At 43.4% G+C, this 19,829-nt stretch overlaps 1 protein-coding gene across 1 annotated transcript in view; it reads right to left on the bottom strand.

The window, feature by feature from the left end:
* The window catches only part of SND1 (staphylococcal nuclease and tudor domain containing 1), a 419,471-nt gene that overhangs the window by 180,615 nt on the left and 219,027 nt on the right, over window positions 1-19,829 (bottom strand). Inside the window, exon 13 of the mRNA XM_067746913.1 lies at window positions 4,980-5,090. Coding sequence (XP_067603014.1) covers window positions 4,980-5,090 — 111 coding nt within the window. The remainder of the gene's footprint in view (window positions 1-4,979; window positions 5,091-19,829) is intronic.

Raw genomic sequence — 19,829 nt, 5'->3', positions numbered from 1 at the left:
CTAGTTGCTTTTGTTTTTAAAGAAAAGGGAAGTTGCAAGGTTCACTCAATCAGAAACAGGAGGTCCCTGCAGGGTCAGGGAAGACTCGGAGCCCAGGCAGAGCTGAGCCAGGGCAGGCTCACGCTTGCCTCGCCGAGAGGGAGGACAACACCACAGTTTCCTTAATCTGCAGTGTGCCTGGCAAGAAAGAGAACACACCGGAAAAGATAAGAGAGAGCCTGCCCTTTTCTCTTCTCCCGAGATAACCCTAACCTCATTCTGTATGTCCAGAATGAATCGAAATTCATTTAAATCTGCTCAGACCCTAGGTTGTTCAATACAACTGCTTTCCCACTGTCAAGCTGGGGCATAAATTTCTTTTCTGAATATATACATTCTATCTTGAAATCACAAAATCTTAGAATTAAAGGGTACCTTCAAGGAATAAAGCCCAACTTCTGAACTAACAACTGTATTTTCCTGCAATGAACCACAGAGTCACGGCTTCTAGGAAACCTTCAAATATTACATTTTAATATAAAAGTAGCTTTAGGTGGATGCAGACAGATGATATCCTACAGGTCGGGATGTCCAAGGAAAACAGGGCACACAGCCAGGCTTTGATTCCACGCATTGCCAGCTTATCTTTCGTGTCCATAATGAGCTCAACAAAAGCCCACCAGGAAGACCTGTAGAATGCTAGGGGAATTCACATTCTGTACTGTTTAAAATCAAACAGGATGTGTTATATCAAATACACAGAGTTTGAGAGACTGTGTAATACCTTAGAAAATAAGAAGGGTCCCCATAATGGCTCAGTATCTTGGAAATACCTCAGAAGAATATGAGATTCTCTGTAGGAGTCAAAGCCCCGCCTCAAGCTTAGAACACTCATCAAGACAGACAAAGCAGCCGGCCTGCCGGCTGAGAAATACTGAAGTCAAACAAGAATGGGAAATGTTGGGAAGCCAATATGGGGTTGAAAAATTAGAACGGTGCAGAAAAGAAATGATGTGGCACACTGCCAAAGGAGTCCACATGATGCCCCTAAAAGGGGGGGACCAAGTTCAGGAGTGGCATCAGAAAGTGTGGGTCAGCTGTACCTAAATTCTTTTTGCTACGAATATGGAGGACACAATGGAGCTCTCAGAAGACTGCGACACAAGCAAGGGCTTTTCAATGGAGCCCACAGAGAAGCAAGGCTCAAAAATACACACATAAGTGCCAAACCTTTATTTTGCCAGGACACAAGGTAAGGAGGGAAGAGGCAGCTGACGATAGACAAGTGAACTAGAAAGGAAGGTCGCCTGTCGGGAATTAGGGGTTCATTTATCCTTTAAACAAGAAAGATGTGGCTTCCTCTAGATGCGCCATGTGTTTGAGGCATGTAGAGGGTTCCCCAAAAGCAGACAGGCATCCGAATGAAGGCACTGAGAAGGGTCAGGCACACGAAACAGAGCTGCTGAGGGGGGTACGATGAGCTCCTTTCTGGCGGGCAGGTGGATACGCCTGAAAGCATAGGCAGCTGCAAACTGGCATTCTTCTTCCTCTTCTGTCTCACCTGGTCTCCCAACGCACGCCTAACGCGTCATTCCCTGAGCTCCCATCAGATGATCTGAGAAAGGCTGGCAGATCATACCCCCTTGCAGAGGAAGCAGCAGCTGCAGAGCCCTGAGAAAGCTCATCAACTCCCGAGCAGGCAGCTGGCTGACCCGCAAAGACAGAGTTAACAGGCTGCCCTTCCCCCAAAGCTTACAACGTTCTCTTAAAGGATTAATGGCCAAGCAGTGCTCTGGAAAGTAAAGTCAATGGCAGAGCACTGGGCACCAGTGCCGAGATCACTAGTGATAACCAGAGAGAACAACAGGGATCCAGGGGACAGGGACAAAGAAGTCTCTTGGAACCACCATCCCTGTGGGCAGGGACTCAAGAGAATGCTGGCCTTGCCATGTTACGTTCACCCACTTATTACTGACCAAAAGACTTCCAGGATGAGTGACCTGCCATGAACACAGCAGATGTTACTAATTTGGCCTTTGCTAAAGCATTAGATACAGTACCTAAAGAAATTTTACTTGGGAAATTAATTCAAATTGGCTTGGTTCAGTACACAATCACTGGAGTTTAAAAAGTGGCTGAAGGGTGATAAACAAAAGACAGTTAAGTGACAGTCCAAGCGGTGAAAGACTTGGGGTCAACAGCAAAGCCATTCTTGTTTAGGGGTTCTATTCAGGGCCAAGGAAAGGAGTAAACAACTCACTAATGAGATCTGCAGAGGACACTCAGCTGGGAGATAGAGGGACCGCATGGACAGGGGCATAATAATTACAAGGCCGACTGGAAAAAAATATAACTCATCTATCTAGAGGAAAACAACCCTAAACTCAGATCACATTCACTGAACAGGTAGGATAAGGGGCAGAAGCAGCATGTAAAAGCACAGGGAGCGCTTCCCTGGTGGCGCAGTGGTTAAGAATCCCCCTGCCAATGCAGGGGACACACGGGTTCGATCCCTGATCCGGGAAGATCCCACATGCCACGGAGCAACTAAGCCCGTGTGCCACAACTACTGAGCCTGTGCTCTAGAGCCCGCAAGCCACAACTACTGAGTCCATGTGCCACAACTACTGAAGCCCGCGCACCTAGAGTCCGTGCTCCGCAGCAAGAGAAGCCACTGCTTGCCGCAACTAGAGAAAGCCTGTGCGCAGCAACGAAAACCCAACGCAGCCATACATATATACATACATACATAAATAATTTTTTAAAAAAAACCACAGGGAATATCTCATAGGGGCCAGAGTGCTTCAAACCGAAGGCGACCTAAAATAAAGCAGTGTCAGAGAAGAGGTGCTCTTGCGGTGAGGTCGACTATCATTTTCCCAAAAATGGGGGTGCATTCTGCACTGAAAATAGTCTTCAATTGCTATAAGGCCACCATTCCTATCTGGCAAGTGTTCTGGTCTTTCTTGTTGCGGCTGGCATCGGGCTTGTGGACAGCACCGCTCCCAAGGAGGACTCATTCGCAGGTCATGTGGGCCACTTCTCCTAAAGCTTTCTAAGATGTGTACTGCCCCATGGCAATGCTGCAATGACTCACTGGCCAGGGGAAGTGCTTAATTTCTCTCCGTTTACTCTACCTGCAGCAGTGCAATGACTCCGGAGCCAGTTTTTCCACCAACCGTCTGAAAGCAGTGGCTTGACACAATTATCTCTAGGCAGCTCACTGCTTTAACAGGCAAGTGTCTTGTTACATTCTATCAGCTTGAAATGAGTACCAGACTAAAAAGGCTGTTTTCTTTTTAAAACCTAAAAAATGTCACCTATCTCTGCCTCCTCATTAAACATTGTAGCACAACAGCATAATAAGAGAGCCTGTTGTGGCCTCACTTTCCACAGCAGCTAGGTAAATTATTTTCATGCTTACCTGCCTGTCAGAGTCAAATATTCACCAGTGGCAGAGTGAACCCAGGGCAGAAAATGGGACTCTAGGTCCCACTGTATTGCTAAGTGCTTTTGCTACACTGGGAATACATAATCGCTTCTCCAAGTTGCCACCAGATCAGACTGAGCATGCCCAGAATGAACCTCCCCACCCCCACCCCCCAAATCCCACCTAAAGAACAGTCTAATCATTGCCCATTTCCTAGAATAGCAAGATCATCAAATAGTAGTCAGAGATGTGAAGACACATTTCCCACTATGGGTTCTTTCAGCCCAGTTGGCTTAGTTCGCTGGGAGAGAAGAATAAGGAAGTGAGAGAGGATTGAAGAGAAACACCAGTTATGGACTATACATCATATTATTTTATACGAGACATGAATGAGCCTCAGGCAACCAAAGATACTGAACTTTGTGCTGAAGACTTAGGTCCTAGGCAGGTCCTACTGGGAAAAGCCCACAGGAAAGAATCCAAAAAGCCACAGCAACCTGTCAGACTGCTTTCTGTGTGACATTCTACAGATGCCCTATCCATCAGGATGTGACATGATGTTAGAGGTAAACGTCATGTATTAGGGCAATGTTCTGGGCCAAAGAGCAAGAGAAGTGATCTCAATGACGAAGTCTAAAGTATAGACAGCATGTGCTCAAACTCATTCCTCCTCTAACTGTGGAGCATAAGCTGGCAATTACCAAACTTCTAGAACAAACTAAGTCCTAGGTCACAGAAAAACATCTGCCTGAGGCAAGCGCCTGCAATCACTTTGAAACAATGGATACATTTTGGTTGAGCCCAGCAGTCTGATAAGCTCTCTGAGTCAGAACAGCGATCATCACCGAGTTCCGGCTCTGTTTCCCGGGAAGGCTGGAGGAATCGCTTTGTTCCCAGCACCGCCCAGTGACACAAGGCCCCATGAGAAAGAGCCCTGAGGAACTCCTGGTAAGAAATACCGCTGAGCAGTACGCATGTCCTTGGGGCAACCAGCCATGGGGATGAAGGACAAAAGGAAAATGTCACAGGGCTTCTCACAAATGCTCTCCTGCCAGCTGTCAGAAGTGTGAAACGCAAACTCATTTCCTAATAAATGTTTTCATTTCCTTTGTACATGACAAAAGGTCTAGAGGTGACAAATGGGAGGGGCCGGGGAGCAGAGGCCTCTGCAGGGAAGAACCCGAGGCAAACGTCCTGCACAGTAAGCAGGGCTCCACTGTTTGTCCCAGGGAAGGAAAGGATGGTGGAGATAAAAATATTCCACGTATAAGTTTCTCATCTGTCGTTCATTTTACGGCATCTACTAGAAGATCATATCTAATATATGCCTAAATTTTGCAGATTTAAAAATATAGAGGCCCAAGAGTGTTTAACCAAGGTTAGATTGTGAGTTTGAAGTGAGGTCCCTTTTCTTTTGATGGGGAAAAGCTGGAATAATAAAGGAACACAAGCTTTCTCAGCATGTTGTTTTCTGTCGCATTCTGCTCAGGGATGGGCAGGACAGTGGGAAAGAAAAAAGTGGGGCCCTGGGACCCAAGGCGTTCACTTTAATTTAAATTATGCATCTCACCTGGCCTCGGCGGCGAGCAGTTCATCATAGTGAGAGGACCGCTGGTCGTCATCCTGCCGGTATCTGATCACCGTGGCCAGACCTTTGCTGACAAGGGCCTCAGCAATGTTTCTGCAACAGAGAAGATAGGTCAGTGAGCACTTGAGGTGCATGTGGGGCTCAGTCAACAGCAATAATAAGTTAGCACCTGGAGGTCTTAACGCATCCTGGCAGAGGAAGGGGGAAGCCAAGGATTCCAAGACCAATGAGTTGCTAAGCTAGAAATCCAAATAAAAAGGAGAAATAACCAAGTCCCCTGGCTCAGCATTTTTCTGGTTAGTACAGTCAGATGCTATATCAATCCATACATAAAACCTGGCAGAAAATATCTGTAAAAAGCCCACATTACGCAGGGCTATTTACAGAATGTTATAAACAAGCCACTACCCTCAAGAAAAGTCTGCTCTAAAATATCAGGCACGCAGATTAAAAAAAACAAAGCACATAAAAGCATGACCTAAATTTCTCAAAATCTCCTTTCTAGCCTATATGGGAACTAGAAAATACCGTGTTCCAGTTTGGCAATGTTGGGAACACTGGTTTCACGTAACACTCAAAGTGCGTCTCTCCTCATCAGAACTTCCAACGCAGGCTCTCCCCTCAACCCAAAGGGGGCTCGGAGGAGGTGAGGCTAGGAAGGAATTGGCGGGGGAAGGGAGAGGGGGAGGCACTGGGGTAGAATGAAAGATCTTTTAAAAAAATTGCATGAGTCAGGGAAACAAAGTAAAAAGTATAAACCCTGTGATGACCAGCTTTGGAGCAATACTCCCAACAGTCCTTTTAGGACCACAGGATATTCAGATTAGAATCCTGCTTCAAAAAAATTTCTCCAACGTGCTGAATCTTTTCTTCACTAGCATAAGAAAGCGGGGCCACTGTGCGTGGCTTCCATCTACTCAGAAGAGGACACTGGAAATGGCGCTCAGACAACTAACGAAGCGTATCTGCATGGTTCCCCTCCCCCCCAACGTGGAAAGGGACCTTTGATGGACAGAAATGAAACTGCGAAAACAAATTTTCAAAAGTTACCTGTAGCCAAGTACTGCAAAGCAAGAGGCATAATATCACTGGGGGAGAGCGGCGGTTATGTCTTTCTTTGTGTCTGTCGTAATTACACCAAAGGCCCCACTCAGACCATCTGGTGAGCTGCCCTTTAGGGAGGAGGGACGGTAAGCAATAGGCTACTGTACCATATGCTACGATTTAGTGTCGCTGGGGAATGCAGTTAAATCTAGTGGTTCTTACTCTCAGACTTCGGGGATGCAGTGAGCCAGGCTAAGCAAACTATAGGCATGTTTAAGCCACTTAAGGGTTCTCTTCATCAAAACCCAGGGATTTACTTTAAAAAAGGGGAGGGGGGATATGTGCGGGTAGACAAAGGAGGAAAAGATGCTGTGGCTGATTCTCTTCTCATTATGTGCCCCTCTGCTGCCTGCTTATCTACTGCCAGCACGATATTAATATCTCCAAACTGCCACGGAATTAGCACTTCTCAAAATCCACTCCCACAAAGAGGCTGCTTTGCTGGCCACCCTGTCTCCTGAGTCACCGCATTAAGCGTGCTGGCAAACGTTGTCATTATCACAGAGCTGGGTTTGGCAGTGTGGAGAATGCCAGCAGCCCCAAATCAGCAGCTGTAGATGATGCTGTATGCGGAGAATTTAACTAAGGGTGTCACCAAAGGCCTGAAAGGGCAGGAGAGAGGCTCCGCCCACCAAGAGGCCAGAGAGAAGATGGGCACGAGCCCACCTGTGACAGGTTGAGACGGCTTAGTGATTGGAAATGCCAGAAGAACAAAGACACTTTTGGTACTAGTGCATTTGGAATAACAGTGCATTGACATTTTACAGTCAACACGTGGGGTCTGGAGGAGAAAGCTGGAGTGACAGGGCAGAAGAGGGAGAATTCACACAAATAAGCTTCTATATGAAAAGCTAGAGGATACTAAGCAAACTAGCACAAATGTTTAATGATCCACCCTGGTTAATTCTGCTCCAATCAATTTACAGTATTGAACTGAGTGCCTATGTGGCCAGCAGAGAACCAAGGGCACAACCCTTCCCTCTCCTGCAGGGTTCTTGCCCTCCGGATCCTGCCAGCAAATGTCTACAAACCAGTTAGGGCCTCAGATTCTAAAATCCACAACCTGTCCACCACCTTCCCTCCCTTCTCTCCAAAGCTTCAATGTGAGCCATATTCCCTTAGCTTCTTTTCCCTAAATACAGACTTCTCCTGGAAGAATGGTTTGATGCTAGTAGTCAGCAGCATGGAGAGTAAAAACACAGGAAACAATGACACACATCACTATGGGGCCCTTCCTACGAGCCAGGCATGTGAGAATCACACCACATGTATTTTCTTCTTGGTGCGTGCTCCCCTGTGACATCACAGCATATTACAATCAATTCATCATCTATCTTCCAATTTGAAATTACAAAGTCTGAGAGGGCAAGGGCTGTGTCTTTCTTGCTCTGTACCCAAGTATGAGAAAAACATCTGATCGTTTTGGAAATACAGCACTGGAACATTATTTCTTATCCTAAGCACTTATTAGCCAAGCTTGCCCAGCATAGAATTAAGGACAAAAGCTTTCTACATGCCTTCCCAGCTTTTGTTATTCTCCTCTCCATTATGTAACACTTGTATTTAAAGAGAATGGAAGGGGGCTTCCCTGGTGGCACAGTGGTTAAGAATCCTCCTGTCAATGCAGGGGACATGGATTCAAGCCCTGGTCCGGGAAGATCCCACATGCAGTGGAGCAACTAAGACCATGTGCCACAACTACTGAGCCTACACTCTAGAGCCCGCAAGCCACAACTACTGAGGCCCACGTGCCACAACTACTTAAGGCCGCGCGCCTAGAGTCCGTGCTCCACAGCAAGAGAAGCCCCCGCTCGCCGCAACTAGAGAAAGTCCACGTGCAGCAACAAAGACCCAATGCAGCCAAAAATAAAATAGATAAATTTAAAAAAGAGAGGGAGAATGAAAGGGAGACAACTAAAATGGAATTAGCCTAGATACATGTACTTGACTCTCTCATTCATTTCTTTTGGCCACTAATGAAAGGTCAGGAGATCTCCCCCGGCCAAAGATGGCTCGGAACTCAACACCAGTGTATTGATTAGTTGCCCAGTAAGAAAAGAGAACATTAAATTATGTGCCATGACATTATGCTGCTTTAGACAAATTTATAAGTTCTGCTTTCTTGAGTGTATCGGTAATTCTACTCTAATTATACATGTCTGGTTTGAATGGATAATTCACAATCAGCAGACAAAAAGGGACCGACCTAACAGCCTTGGAGTGGAGGTCTAACAGGAAATCATCTCTCTCTGTATCAGCTAGAAACACAAAGAGAATTAGTGCTGGGATTCAAATGCTTCTTCAAACTCAAGGAGAATTTTAGGTTATATGAGAAGTGAGCCGTTTCCACTAGTCAAGGTCAGATGTTCCCGATAAAAACACAAGCGATGTGGGTCTTTGCAAGCTTTCTCAAAAGATCTCCATGTAGTTGACATCCTCCCCTCCCACTCATTTCCATAGCAAGCAGGTTGCAAAAAGCTCCTACTTTCTCATAAGATGCCTTTGAAACCATGGGGTACTATACTCTGCCAACCTGGAGAAAAGGTGTTCTGTGCCCATATATGAGAATAGGATTAAAGTAGATTTTAGTCACAGTAGGCTATAATGATCTGATCATACCTTTGCCTGCCTTCCCCATCCCTACGCCCCAAACCCAAGATTGGAAGTAATAATCAATACATGGATAGATCAGATAACTGACTAAAATTACCTAGATTACTTAAAAGTGTGGGAGAGGAGGGGAGGGAGTAGTTTCAAAACAATCTTGCAGAAAAATTGCACATACAGTAACAAAGAACATGCCAACCTTTGATTCGTTTGAGAGTAAATGACCTGTTATACCACCATCCCCAAAACCTTTAGTGTGTATTTCCTACAAACCAGGACATTTTCCGACATAATCAGAAAATAATGACTTGAGCCAGGATATCAGTATGGACACAGTACTGCCATCTAACCCACAACCCTACTCAAATGTTGCCAACTGTTCCAATAGAGAACTTAGGGGAAACCAGATCTAGCTCAGAATCAGGTGTTGCGTTTTGTTGTCCTGTCTCCTCTGCCTGGAACGGTCTACCATGATTAGTCTACCACGACCCTGAAACTTTTCAAGAGTATAGGCCAGTAATTTTGGCCTGATGTCTCTATGATCAGAGGCAAGTTATGAATCTTCGGCAGGAATGTCACAGAAGTGATGCTGTGTTGTTCCCATGGCCTCCTTTGAAATGATGTGTAATTTACAGATAATGTTCATTTTGATCACTTGATTCGGGTAGTGTCTACCAGGCTTCTCCACTATAAAGTTACTTTCTTCCTTTTTATAATAGATACTGAAAAGAGACACTTTGAGCTATGTAATTTTCATCAAACTCCCAAGTTATTCATTTATTGATTTGTATAGGTATACTGCCATGAAATATTTTATTTAAAGGGTCATATAATCCACTACCATCATTTTTTATTCTGATGCTGAAATTTTTCCCAATTTGGCCAGTGAGAGCCAAGTCAAGCTGGCTCCTGTGTCCTGTCATTCTCTGAGCACTTCCTTGCTTTCGGGCACAATGCGTTCCAGGCTCATCTTCCACTGTTTTCTGCAGCTCTGAAATTAGCCATTTATCCAAGTAGTCCACATTTACATTTTTATCTCCATACATTTATTTCTATATCTATAACTATTGAAAACCATGTGTGGCAGTCATGAAAATGTGCCTCTCGGATCTCTGACTGCAGGAAGCATAACTGACTGACAGCCCAGCTGCTATGCTCTGAAACCTATTACTCTCTTTCTGCCAAGGCTATGCTTCCCACCAGCTGCTTCTAGCCAATGACTGGGTGCAGTGGAAATACTAAGGCAGGCTTATTGCTGAGAGACCTGGGACTCCTCTGACAGGCAGCTTTGGCTTTGAGGACTCCTATCACCTTTGCTGAAACTCTTACAACTGCCCACAGCCCCAGCTTAGGTTTTTCTAATTCAACCTTCCATCCCTCCCTTTTCCACAGAGGTTAGGCATTCACAGCCTCCTCCAGCTCCCTTCCCATTTTCCCTCAATTTTTCCCAATTAACCTCTTGTCCGTTTAATCCTGTCTTGGCATCAGCTTTTTGGAGAACCTGAGCTCACCATGAGCTCACAAAGGTACTAAAACCCCATTCCAACACTATAGGGCTCGTGTAGTTTTCTTCCTTTCCATATTTATACATCCCTTTTGACAGTGGGAAGCCGGCCTTCCATTATCCTTAATTATTTTCCTTACATGAATAATCTTCTCTACATACACACATACAGTGTCTAACACATTCTTTGACTTCCACAGTTCGGTCCTAACAGTAGAGCTAATTTAAAGGGTATACGCTACTTATCAAGAGAACCTGGGGTAAATGGATAAGAATATTTCAAGAGTGGACATAAGGCATAACACTGGAACACACACAGGCGTGTGCGTGCACACACACACACATACACTTCATTCTCCATCTGAGTAAGGATAACAGATAACTCTCAATGGCTTTGGCTCATAGATCTCTAGCTATTTGAACTAAACATTTTCCACTTAAACACCATCAACATTTTGCCAGTCACTGAAGTAGATGTCCATGGAGATTACAAAGCAGAGTATTTCCTTAAGGCAAACAAACACGTGGACACATATTCAGAATAAAGTAAGCCCATAAAGAAATGCCTTTACAATATATTTGAGTCAAGGCTAAAGGAAATGGTTGGAAGATAGTTGACAGCTCAATTATAACGGTCACATCACCTCTAGCAGAGGTACCTATCTCACGTGTGCGCATACATGCACACACATACACGCATTCCTCAAGACTTCTCTACAATAACTTCAAGGCCCCGTGGGTCAAATTTCATAAGCTGAGCACAGAATGTACCCCATGGCTATTCACTGTGCGAACATGATCCAACAAGACATCAGGCATGTAGCCAGGGCCTGTCACCCATGACCCTCAAAGATTCCAGTATCTTATGCTGGGAAACTGCCTCTGCTTTGTTTCCACATTGGCTGGACCTTCAAGACAAGGACAGGCTTCCTCAAAAGTGCTGAGATGGAGAGCTCTGGCTGACAGGGTTCCCATATTAATTTCTAACATATCAGATGGCTCATCTCATGTCTCGGCTATATAGGAATGTGCTTCTGTGGGGCTGAACCACAGGGAACCTATGGGGGGCTGATGTCTTTCTTTGCAAATAAGTTAGAGACAAGGAAGGAGGGAGAGACCACCACAAGATTCGGTAATGAGGCAGAAAGCGAGGAGGACTGGACAGCTATCTTCTTCAGAATATCAGGGCCACCTTTACTCATATACAAAGAAAACATGGGCTCTCAGTCTAAGAGGGCAAAGAAGTGGGGAAAATGATTAATGGCTACCAGGCCCCAAGGCCAGGTCCCGCTCCGATCTTCTCTACAAGTTCACACACAGACCTCTAATACCCACACCAGGCAAGAACCTGGCAATTTCAAGCTTGATATAGACTTGGCTTTTATAGGCTGACAAAGTAAGACTGTAAAGCGTGAGAGCAGAATTCTAGATGAGAGAGATCTACGACAACGGGCAGTGAACAAGTATCTTTACTGACTACTGTTTTTTCCCCAGGCCTCAAACTAGGAAAAAGCCCAGCAGAGCAACAGGGAGCTGCCACAAGCTAGTATGACAGCGTCTCCAAGGGTCGCACTTTGCCTCTCCCACCCAGTGTCTTCTATCCTCCAATCTTAGATTGAATTCCCAAGAATCTGGAACAATGAGTTTCCCTATTTTTTTTTCTTAAAATACATCCAGGAGGCACTTCCCACATAACCAAGCAGCATATGTAGACAGGAGATTCTGTTTTAGAAGCATCAATAATTAGAAACATCTGAGGTGGCACGACATGCTTTACAGACTTCCCAAATCTCTCTCCCACCATCTTCCCTATTTTTTCACTCACCCCTTGAACTAATGTTAACTCTAAAAATAACCAAAATAGATTTTTTTGGATCTTTTTACTCTTAATGGCTCCATATTCTGTTTAACAAGTCCTGTTACCAGGATAGTCACCAGAGGATCCGAACGGTGGCTAGAGACGTTCCTGGAACTCATAACACAGATCAAAAACAACAAAGAAGATTCAAAAGCCTCCATGTCCCTACCCAGGCTTTAGAAACTACAGTGAAATGAGGGAGAAAAAGCAGTGATTAAGAGTCTTAGGGCAGAGGACATACTCACTCCAGACACAGAGCCAAAGGTGGCTGCTTTTGTCAACCCACCAACCCAGCTGTGGTTACATGGAACATGAAACACGGCATGACCCACAAAGAAGCATGACCCCAGAAAGCCGGACTCAACAACAGGCAAGTATGGAATGGACTGATCTGAACAGCCTTAGAAGCTAATCAAGCAAAAAGGCACCCTTTCAAACAAAACACTCTCCAATAAGCAGCTCATATTTAATGAGCATTCAGAATATATACAGGTTCTAAACACAACTGTTCTACCAATGGAGCATTCTCTAGAGACTGGATTTGAGATTATGAAAATCAAGAACTCTTCAGAACAAGGACTCTGTCTTTATACTTTCATAAATCCTACTCATTCTCCCTCATGGGGAGGGGATGGAAAGAAACCAATGCAGACTGATATGGACTAAGTCCAGCTGGAAGAATCCAAAAGGATGCAAGGTTAAAATGAAACCAAAGGAGACCCATAAACAAGACTTGCAGGGAAAGAAAGGAGGAACGAGGGAGGGGAGAGGGGAGAGAAAGGGGAAAGAAAAAAAAAATCATTCCACAAAAAAATCACTGCTTTGTAGTAAGAGAAATCCTTGAATCCCCAACACAAACATCCATCCAAGCCTCAGTATTAATAGTAGGCTTACCCCTGAGCGTAGACAAAAGCCTCACCAGCTTCAGAGGCCACAACCCACTAAACACCAAGAGCACTCTTCAGTTTGGGAAGAAAAGAAACAAAAGCAAAGCTATCTAGGGAGCAGGGTGTAAAAAACTGGGTGATGAAGAGATGTGAGTTCTCACTCGACCTGTCAAGAACAGCTATTTCTCTGCTCCAAGATGTGTCTGAGTCCCATCACCCCCATTACCCTATCCCCACTCAAGCCCTACACGAGAGCACACCTACCCTGATTCTCCCGAAAAAACTGACAGAAAATAAGACAGAAATATACTTGGAAGCAGTAGAATTGAACACCTAATTCATTCCCTAATTCTGTCTGGGGAAGAGAATAGTTGAAAATATGGGTCAAAACAATTTTAAAAAGGAAGGGGAAGAAGCATAACACCAAATAGTTATGTTTACTAAGTACTGAATTTTATTCTGCCCCCAGGATTTCTGCAGTACTGTCTTATTGCCACCTCTTATATGACAACTCCATTTATTTGGCAATATCCTGGTTATGGCTTTATAAGACAAGGAAAACGTGGTATTATACTCTATTATGCCAGCTCCTCTCTGAGTATCGCCGTACTTCCAAGTCAGCAAAATATCAGAGGAGGTTAGGCCAGTGATGAACCTTGGTTGAGGTATGAGGGGCATACTAAATGTAAGCAACAATAAAACAATGCCACTTCAAATATTCACCCTAATCTCCAACTCTCAAAATAAGGCAAGAAAAAAATGTCTGTTTCATAGACAGAAACTTCATGGACTAACTTGAATCTCCCTCTACTACAGGACAGAACATGGGATACACACCCAAAGTGACACTCCCTCTATTGGACAACCATCTTTGTTTCCCAGGAGACAACCAGATCCCTCAAAAACAATTAAGATAATTAAATACTGTATTTAGCTTGAAGTAGGCTGTCTAACAAATATGCACTTCCAATCCAAACTGGTCCACTCATTGCTAAATATGCCATGCATTTACATTTCAAACTATTTGCAGGACATGTGAATTTGCATGACTCATCACCAAGTAAAACTCAGCATTTCAAAAATAAAGCTCACTTCCCCAGATTAAGCTTTTCTGAAATCCACCAAATCAGCTCATTCTCCTAACATCTCTAATTGTGGGACCATCATATTCCCAGTCACCTAGGCCTGACATCTCTGCTCATTCCCAGATAAAACTGGCTGTCCAAACTTTGAATTCAAGTCACCAATGCTGCTCCCACGACTGTTTTGTAATGTTCTTTCTCTCTAACTCAGCTGCGGCCCCCACTACTTCTCACCTGGACTGCAGCCTCCCGCTACCTGGCCTCCTAGCAAAGCTGACCAATCCTGAGCACTGTGAGTTGAATCCTCTTAATCGTCATTCTCCACATTCTCGTCATTGTCTACCACAGTCACAGAAACCTTGTTTGAAATTTTCCGATAATGATTCCAGATTTAATGAACATCTACTGGGTGTCTACTATAGGACAGGTTTTTTAACACACATTAACCCAATCCTTCTGTAGTAATACAGAGTTAGTATGCATATATTTCTTAAAAAAAAAAAAAGTAACCAGTTCTAGGCTTGCTACAAGTAATCCTGTTAGTAAGTGGTAGAGTCTCAATTAGAAGCCAGATTTTTAAAAATTTCAAACCCAAGGTTAAAAAACCTTAATTTAGAATCAATCTGTTATATCACATAATGCTGACACTGTTAGGGAACCGCTGACCAAAACTGCCTGCCTTGGCCAGGCCCAATGATAACCACTTGCCTGAATTGTCTCGTAACAAGAGATCCCGATGAAGGATGCAGTGCTGTCATGGAAAACTAACCAGGAGGGGTAGAAAGGAGGAGGCAGGAGAGGATATGTCCTGCTAACCTCCCAGAAACCCTCATGCTGGAATCCATCTTGGCTGAAAGATGTGTGCGCTACCAGGGAGTACCCTGAGTCAGACCAAATATGGGCAAAGCAAGATGATTGGCCAGAGACAACCCCGAAATTAACCCCAATACCATAAACCCTGAGACTGCAAGCCACGTGGCAGAGCAGTCCTCCTGGGTTCCCTTACCCTGCAGCTCTGTACCCAGGCACCCCTTCCCAACAACGTCTTTTGCTTTGTTGGCAAAAATAAATAAATAAATAAAATTTCAAATCCAGTTCTCTTTTGACTACAGTGCCATAAACTACAGGTAACAGACTATTAAAGAGGCATTCTACTAGGGAGCGCTCATATACTTCTCTAACCTTACTCTGTTAAATGCCTTTCAACCTCCTGCTTTAGTCTAACCAGTCAAGCATGGCAGTCACCCACCTCAATTCCTCTGGCTGGGCCATTTGTTTGGCACTTATCTTTTACTGCTGCAGATTATTATCTTCCCTTGTGTACGTATCTTGTCTTCCTAGCCAGATCGTATTCCCTATTGGTCCAAAAAGAGCCACACACTTAGTGGGCACTTAATAAGTATTTATTGGCTAGCTGATTGATTGCACTCTCAGAGATCCCAGGAGGTTCTGTGGGTGGTTGGATGCAAACAAAGTAATAACTGACTGAATCATAGAATTTGAGCAAAAAGAGTCCGGAGAGATACACTAATCCAAAACCCTCCATATATAGATGAAGACAGACCCAGAGAGAAACCCTGAAAATTGTTAAATGAGTTGTCTAAAGAAACACAAACTGACACCATCACAATGGGCATCTGATAGCCTTCTGATTCTCAGTGTATTTCCCTTTATTATGCTGCTGTCCTTTTAAAATTCTATAAAATAGCAATAAATATATTGTGCACATGAATTATTCAAGACACTCTTAATACATTAAAAATTTATCAACACATTAAAAATAAACCCTCCACATCATATAATAAATTTCATCACTCTAATACTCATAATCCCAGCCACAATATACATTAAACATTTAATTATAATAATCTGCTTGCCTTCTGGGGATTCAGAGGACGTTTTTTCCTTCTCTATGTTCCAACACAAGGTATAAATGCTGATTGTAGGCAGAAGCATGTTTTCTTCATCCCTTTTCTCTGCTCCTCTTTCTTTTGAGAAACTAACATTTTACAGAACAGCAGTGTGAGGTGAACACCTCCCTCAACTTCTCTCCCTCAGTAATGGCGGAGTAATGAACTGACAGTCTGTAGAGTCCCCTACCATCACCCTGACTCCTGAAGCAAGTCACTGACCTATGAGAGCTCCTGCTACGCAAGCTCACCATAGTCATTCCGTACTTCTGTGCATAATATGGTCTTTACATATGTGTCTGAAAGCCAAATTAGTCACATGTTAAAACACTGGCTGTAAGAGGCAATTACCTTCCCCCTTTCCAAGTGAAGAATAACAGCTGGTTTAGGAATATCTATGAACATATTAAAGTGTGGAACATGTGAAAGGTAAATTTCTAAAAGTCAAGAAAATATGTATCTGTTTTTACAAAGATACTACTATATTCACATACAGGGATTAGAGGTGATTATAACCAACCTTCTAAAAAAAGACATTCACAGTGTGGCAGAGTTAATTCTACAAAGGAGAGCCTAATTATCACATCTAATATCAACACTTTAATAGGGAAAAAATCCTCATCTAAGTTATAAAGAATGAGTGAAGAGACCGAATAACACAATAACAGATGAATATGGTAAAACAGAAATGTTAAGAATAAATGTTTATCCAGTCCTCCTTCATCCAACAAAAGACAGAAGTTACACACAGCATTTATATTTATTCTTCAATAGTGAAAGCCATTTAATGTTTCCCACACTTCCTCTCTCCATAGAGAGCAATTATGAGCTCGTTTCATGAAGAACTCACGGCACAGAGCCGTGATTCAGGGCAGAGGATCTGGGTTCTTACTCCAGTGCTCTGGCCATTTAAACTCTTGCTAAGGAGCTACGCCTGCACCAGTTTCCGTATCTATAAAATGAGCGCGTAGATCTAAACGTTCTACAAAATACGTTCCAGCTCTGATACATTCTAATGTAATTTTTAAAGGGAGCTAGGATTTACTGATCAATAGTCTTACATATCTTTATATAGCACTAGCTTATAATATTCAAGGCCAACTAGATTACATAACACTTCAGTAACTATTAAACAGATCTTAGGGTTTATACACATTTCTGGTTGTGGTTGGTGGAGCACTGTGGCCACGGGTACAATTTCTTCCAGTCCTTCCACTGGGGGCTGTGAGTGCCCTCTCCTCTCTGCACACACTATGGTGGTAAATGCTGGGATTCTAGGCTGCTGGGCAAACTTAAGAGGATTCTTCAACTCTTTAATGCCCACCATGTCTTTAAGATTTAATGTATTACCCAAATGCTATGGAATATAAAAAAGAGGAGGGAATGATGAACAAATAAGAAATATACAGTATATTTTCTACCAGTGAAACTAAAGTCCAGCGGGTTCTTTACTGTCTAGTACCTTCTACTTTGGCTAAGAACTTTTATCAACAGCAAGAAACTGACAGACCTCATTAGTAGAAATGTGTTCAAAGAACTGATTCTAGAATCGACACTTAACAGCAATTTATCATGTTTCTTGTATCTCTGAGGCTCACTAGGTTATGGAGAGCTGGAATCCTACTTCTGCATCTTATCACTGAAAACAGGGAAAAATCAGAGAATCATCTTGACATTTACATGGTTCGCCAAGTACTACTTTGGCCTATCAAGTTTATACCTGAGAAATGTAAGTAGCAGCAATATGTCAACAAAACAATTATGAGATGTCTGAGTAGTCTTTCTGAGCTTAACAACATACAAAAGACTATAGATTACTGAAGAGTAAGTATTAACAAGAAAAGTGGACCTCATTATGATAGGACAAAAAAATCACAAAGACTTCATTCGTTATGATCATGGAGTTCAGAGCTGAAAAGATCTTAGTGTTTTACTCCAATTCCCTCATCTTACAGGTGGCTAATCTGAGACCCAGAGACAAAATATCATTTAGTGACTGAACTGAACTAGAACTCAGGTCTCAAGTCATAAAACAGGCTCCCTTCCACCAAGTCAGCCCACCTCCAGTTTCCATATACAGAATGGAAAAGCTACTGATACATGCAGCAACTCAGAGGGACCTCAAAATTACAGACGGAAAACAGCTTAGTGTTTGTCACTGATGGTGGGAGGGGAAAGGCTTAGGAGGGGGTAGCACAAAAGAGATCTTTGCGATGGCTGAAGAGCTGTCAGTCTTGATTGTGGTGGTGGTTATACGGATCTACACACATGATAAAATGGCACAGACCTATACACACACACTGTTCCAATGTCAAATTTCCTGGCTTTGATATTGTTCTATAATTGTGTAAGACATAACCACTGGTGCGCGGGGGAGGGTAAAAGGTACATGGGATGGACCCTTGTTTGAATCTATAATCACTTCAAAACCAAGTTTTAAAAAGTTTAAAAAAAATGTCAATAAGAGAGGAAGGCACCAAAGATTGGAAACTCCATTCTCAACGAGAATAATAATTCTCAGCCAGAATAATCCTTTTAAGATTAAAGTCCACAGATCTCACCATCACTCCTCTGCTCAAAAATCTTCAGTGTCTCCTGTCTCATTCAAAGTCAAAGCCAAATACTTGCAATGGCCCACAAGAACCTATATGGTCTGCTTCCATGCCCCCACCCCGCCCTCCCACCTTCCTGGATTATCTACTGGGAATTAAAAGGCAAGATATTTGTGACCTAGTGTTTGAGGTGCTGTGAACCTTGTAATTAAGCAAGCACAGGGTCCTGAGGAAGGACGTACACAGATGCTGAACTGGGGTCTCGGTTTGGCTGGGTCCCAAAGGTAAAGTTTCACTAAGAAGTCAAGAGCTAAAGGGTGAGTGGGAGCTGGCTAGAAAAATCTATGTTCCAGGCACACAGAGCAAACTTACTTCAAGAATGGTGTGTTTTTGCTTTTATTTATTATTTATTATTATTATTTTTTAACAGAAATGGATGAGAGCCAGGGAATATTAAATATAAACATGGAGAGGTAAGCAAGGGTCAGCTCATGGGTTTGTGTTAATCCTAAAGGCTGTGGGATGATTAATGAAGACTTTAAGCAGGAGAACAATCAGACTCGTTTCAGAAAGCAAATTGCAACAGTAGTGTGCAAAATGGATCAGAAGAGATTCAGACTAGAAACAGTAAGGCCAGTAGGAAGATGGACAGCATAAACCAGGCAGTGAGGAGAAAAAGGCTGAAATGAACCTGAGATCTACCTGTAGGTAATCAGGAGTGGAGAGACAGGTGATAAAGACGACATTTTGATTTGTGGAATAAAAGGCTAAGTAAAAGGTGGCACCATCAATCAAGATGTGATCATTTGAGTAAAGAAACAGCTTTTCAAGGGGAGACCATGAGCTCCGTTTCAGCCATACTGAGCTTCAGTAACTAAGTGGAGATGTTCATCCAGTCAAAAGCTGGATATATTGGTGGAGAGTCTGGTAGGAAGAACTGGGCTAGAGACACAGATTTCAGGTAAATCAGCAGCATCTACCTGCAAACTGAAGCCAGGGGATGCATGAGACCACTTGGGAGGGTGAGCAGAGGGAAGAAGAGGGTCAAGGATAGAAGCTTAGGAAGCACAAATATTTAAGAAGCACTCAAAGTAGACGGAGGACAAGTATTCAGAGTCGTAGAAGGAAATTCAGTCAAGTATGGTGTACTGAAAAGGAGAAAAAGAAGTCCAAAAAAGATTGTGATGTTTTAAATACCGCAGAGAGATCAAATAAAAGGATTGAACAGTGTCCCTGAGGGAGGCACTGGTCTAGGTAGGCTCAGTTTCAATGATGTGGAGTAGCCAAAGCCAGATGGTAAAGAACGCAGAGCAAATGGACACAGAATT

The sequence above is a fragment of the Pseudorca crassidens genome, chromosome 8 (genome assembly GCF_039906515.1).
Source record: "Pseudorca crassidens isolate mPseCra1 chromosome 8, mPseCra1.hap1, whole genome shotgun sequence".
Taxonomy (NCBI): Eukaryota; Metazoa; Chordata; class Mammalia; order Artiodactyla; family Delphinidae; genus Pseudorca; species Pseudorca crassidens.
The sequence above is the reverse complement of the archived record's forward strand: the minus strand, read 5'-3'. Positions and strand labels throughout refer to the sequence as shown.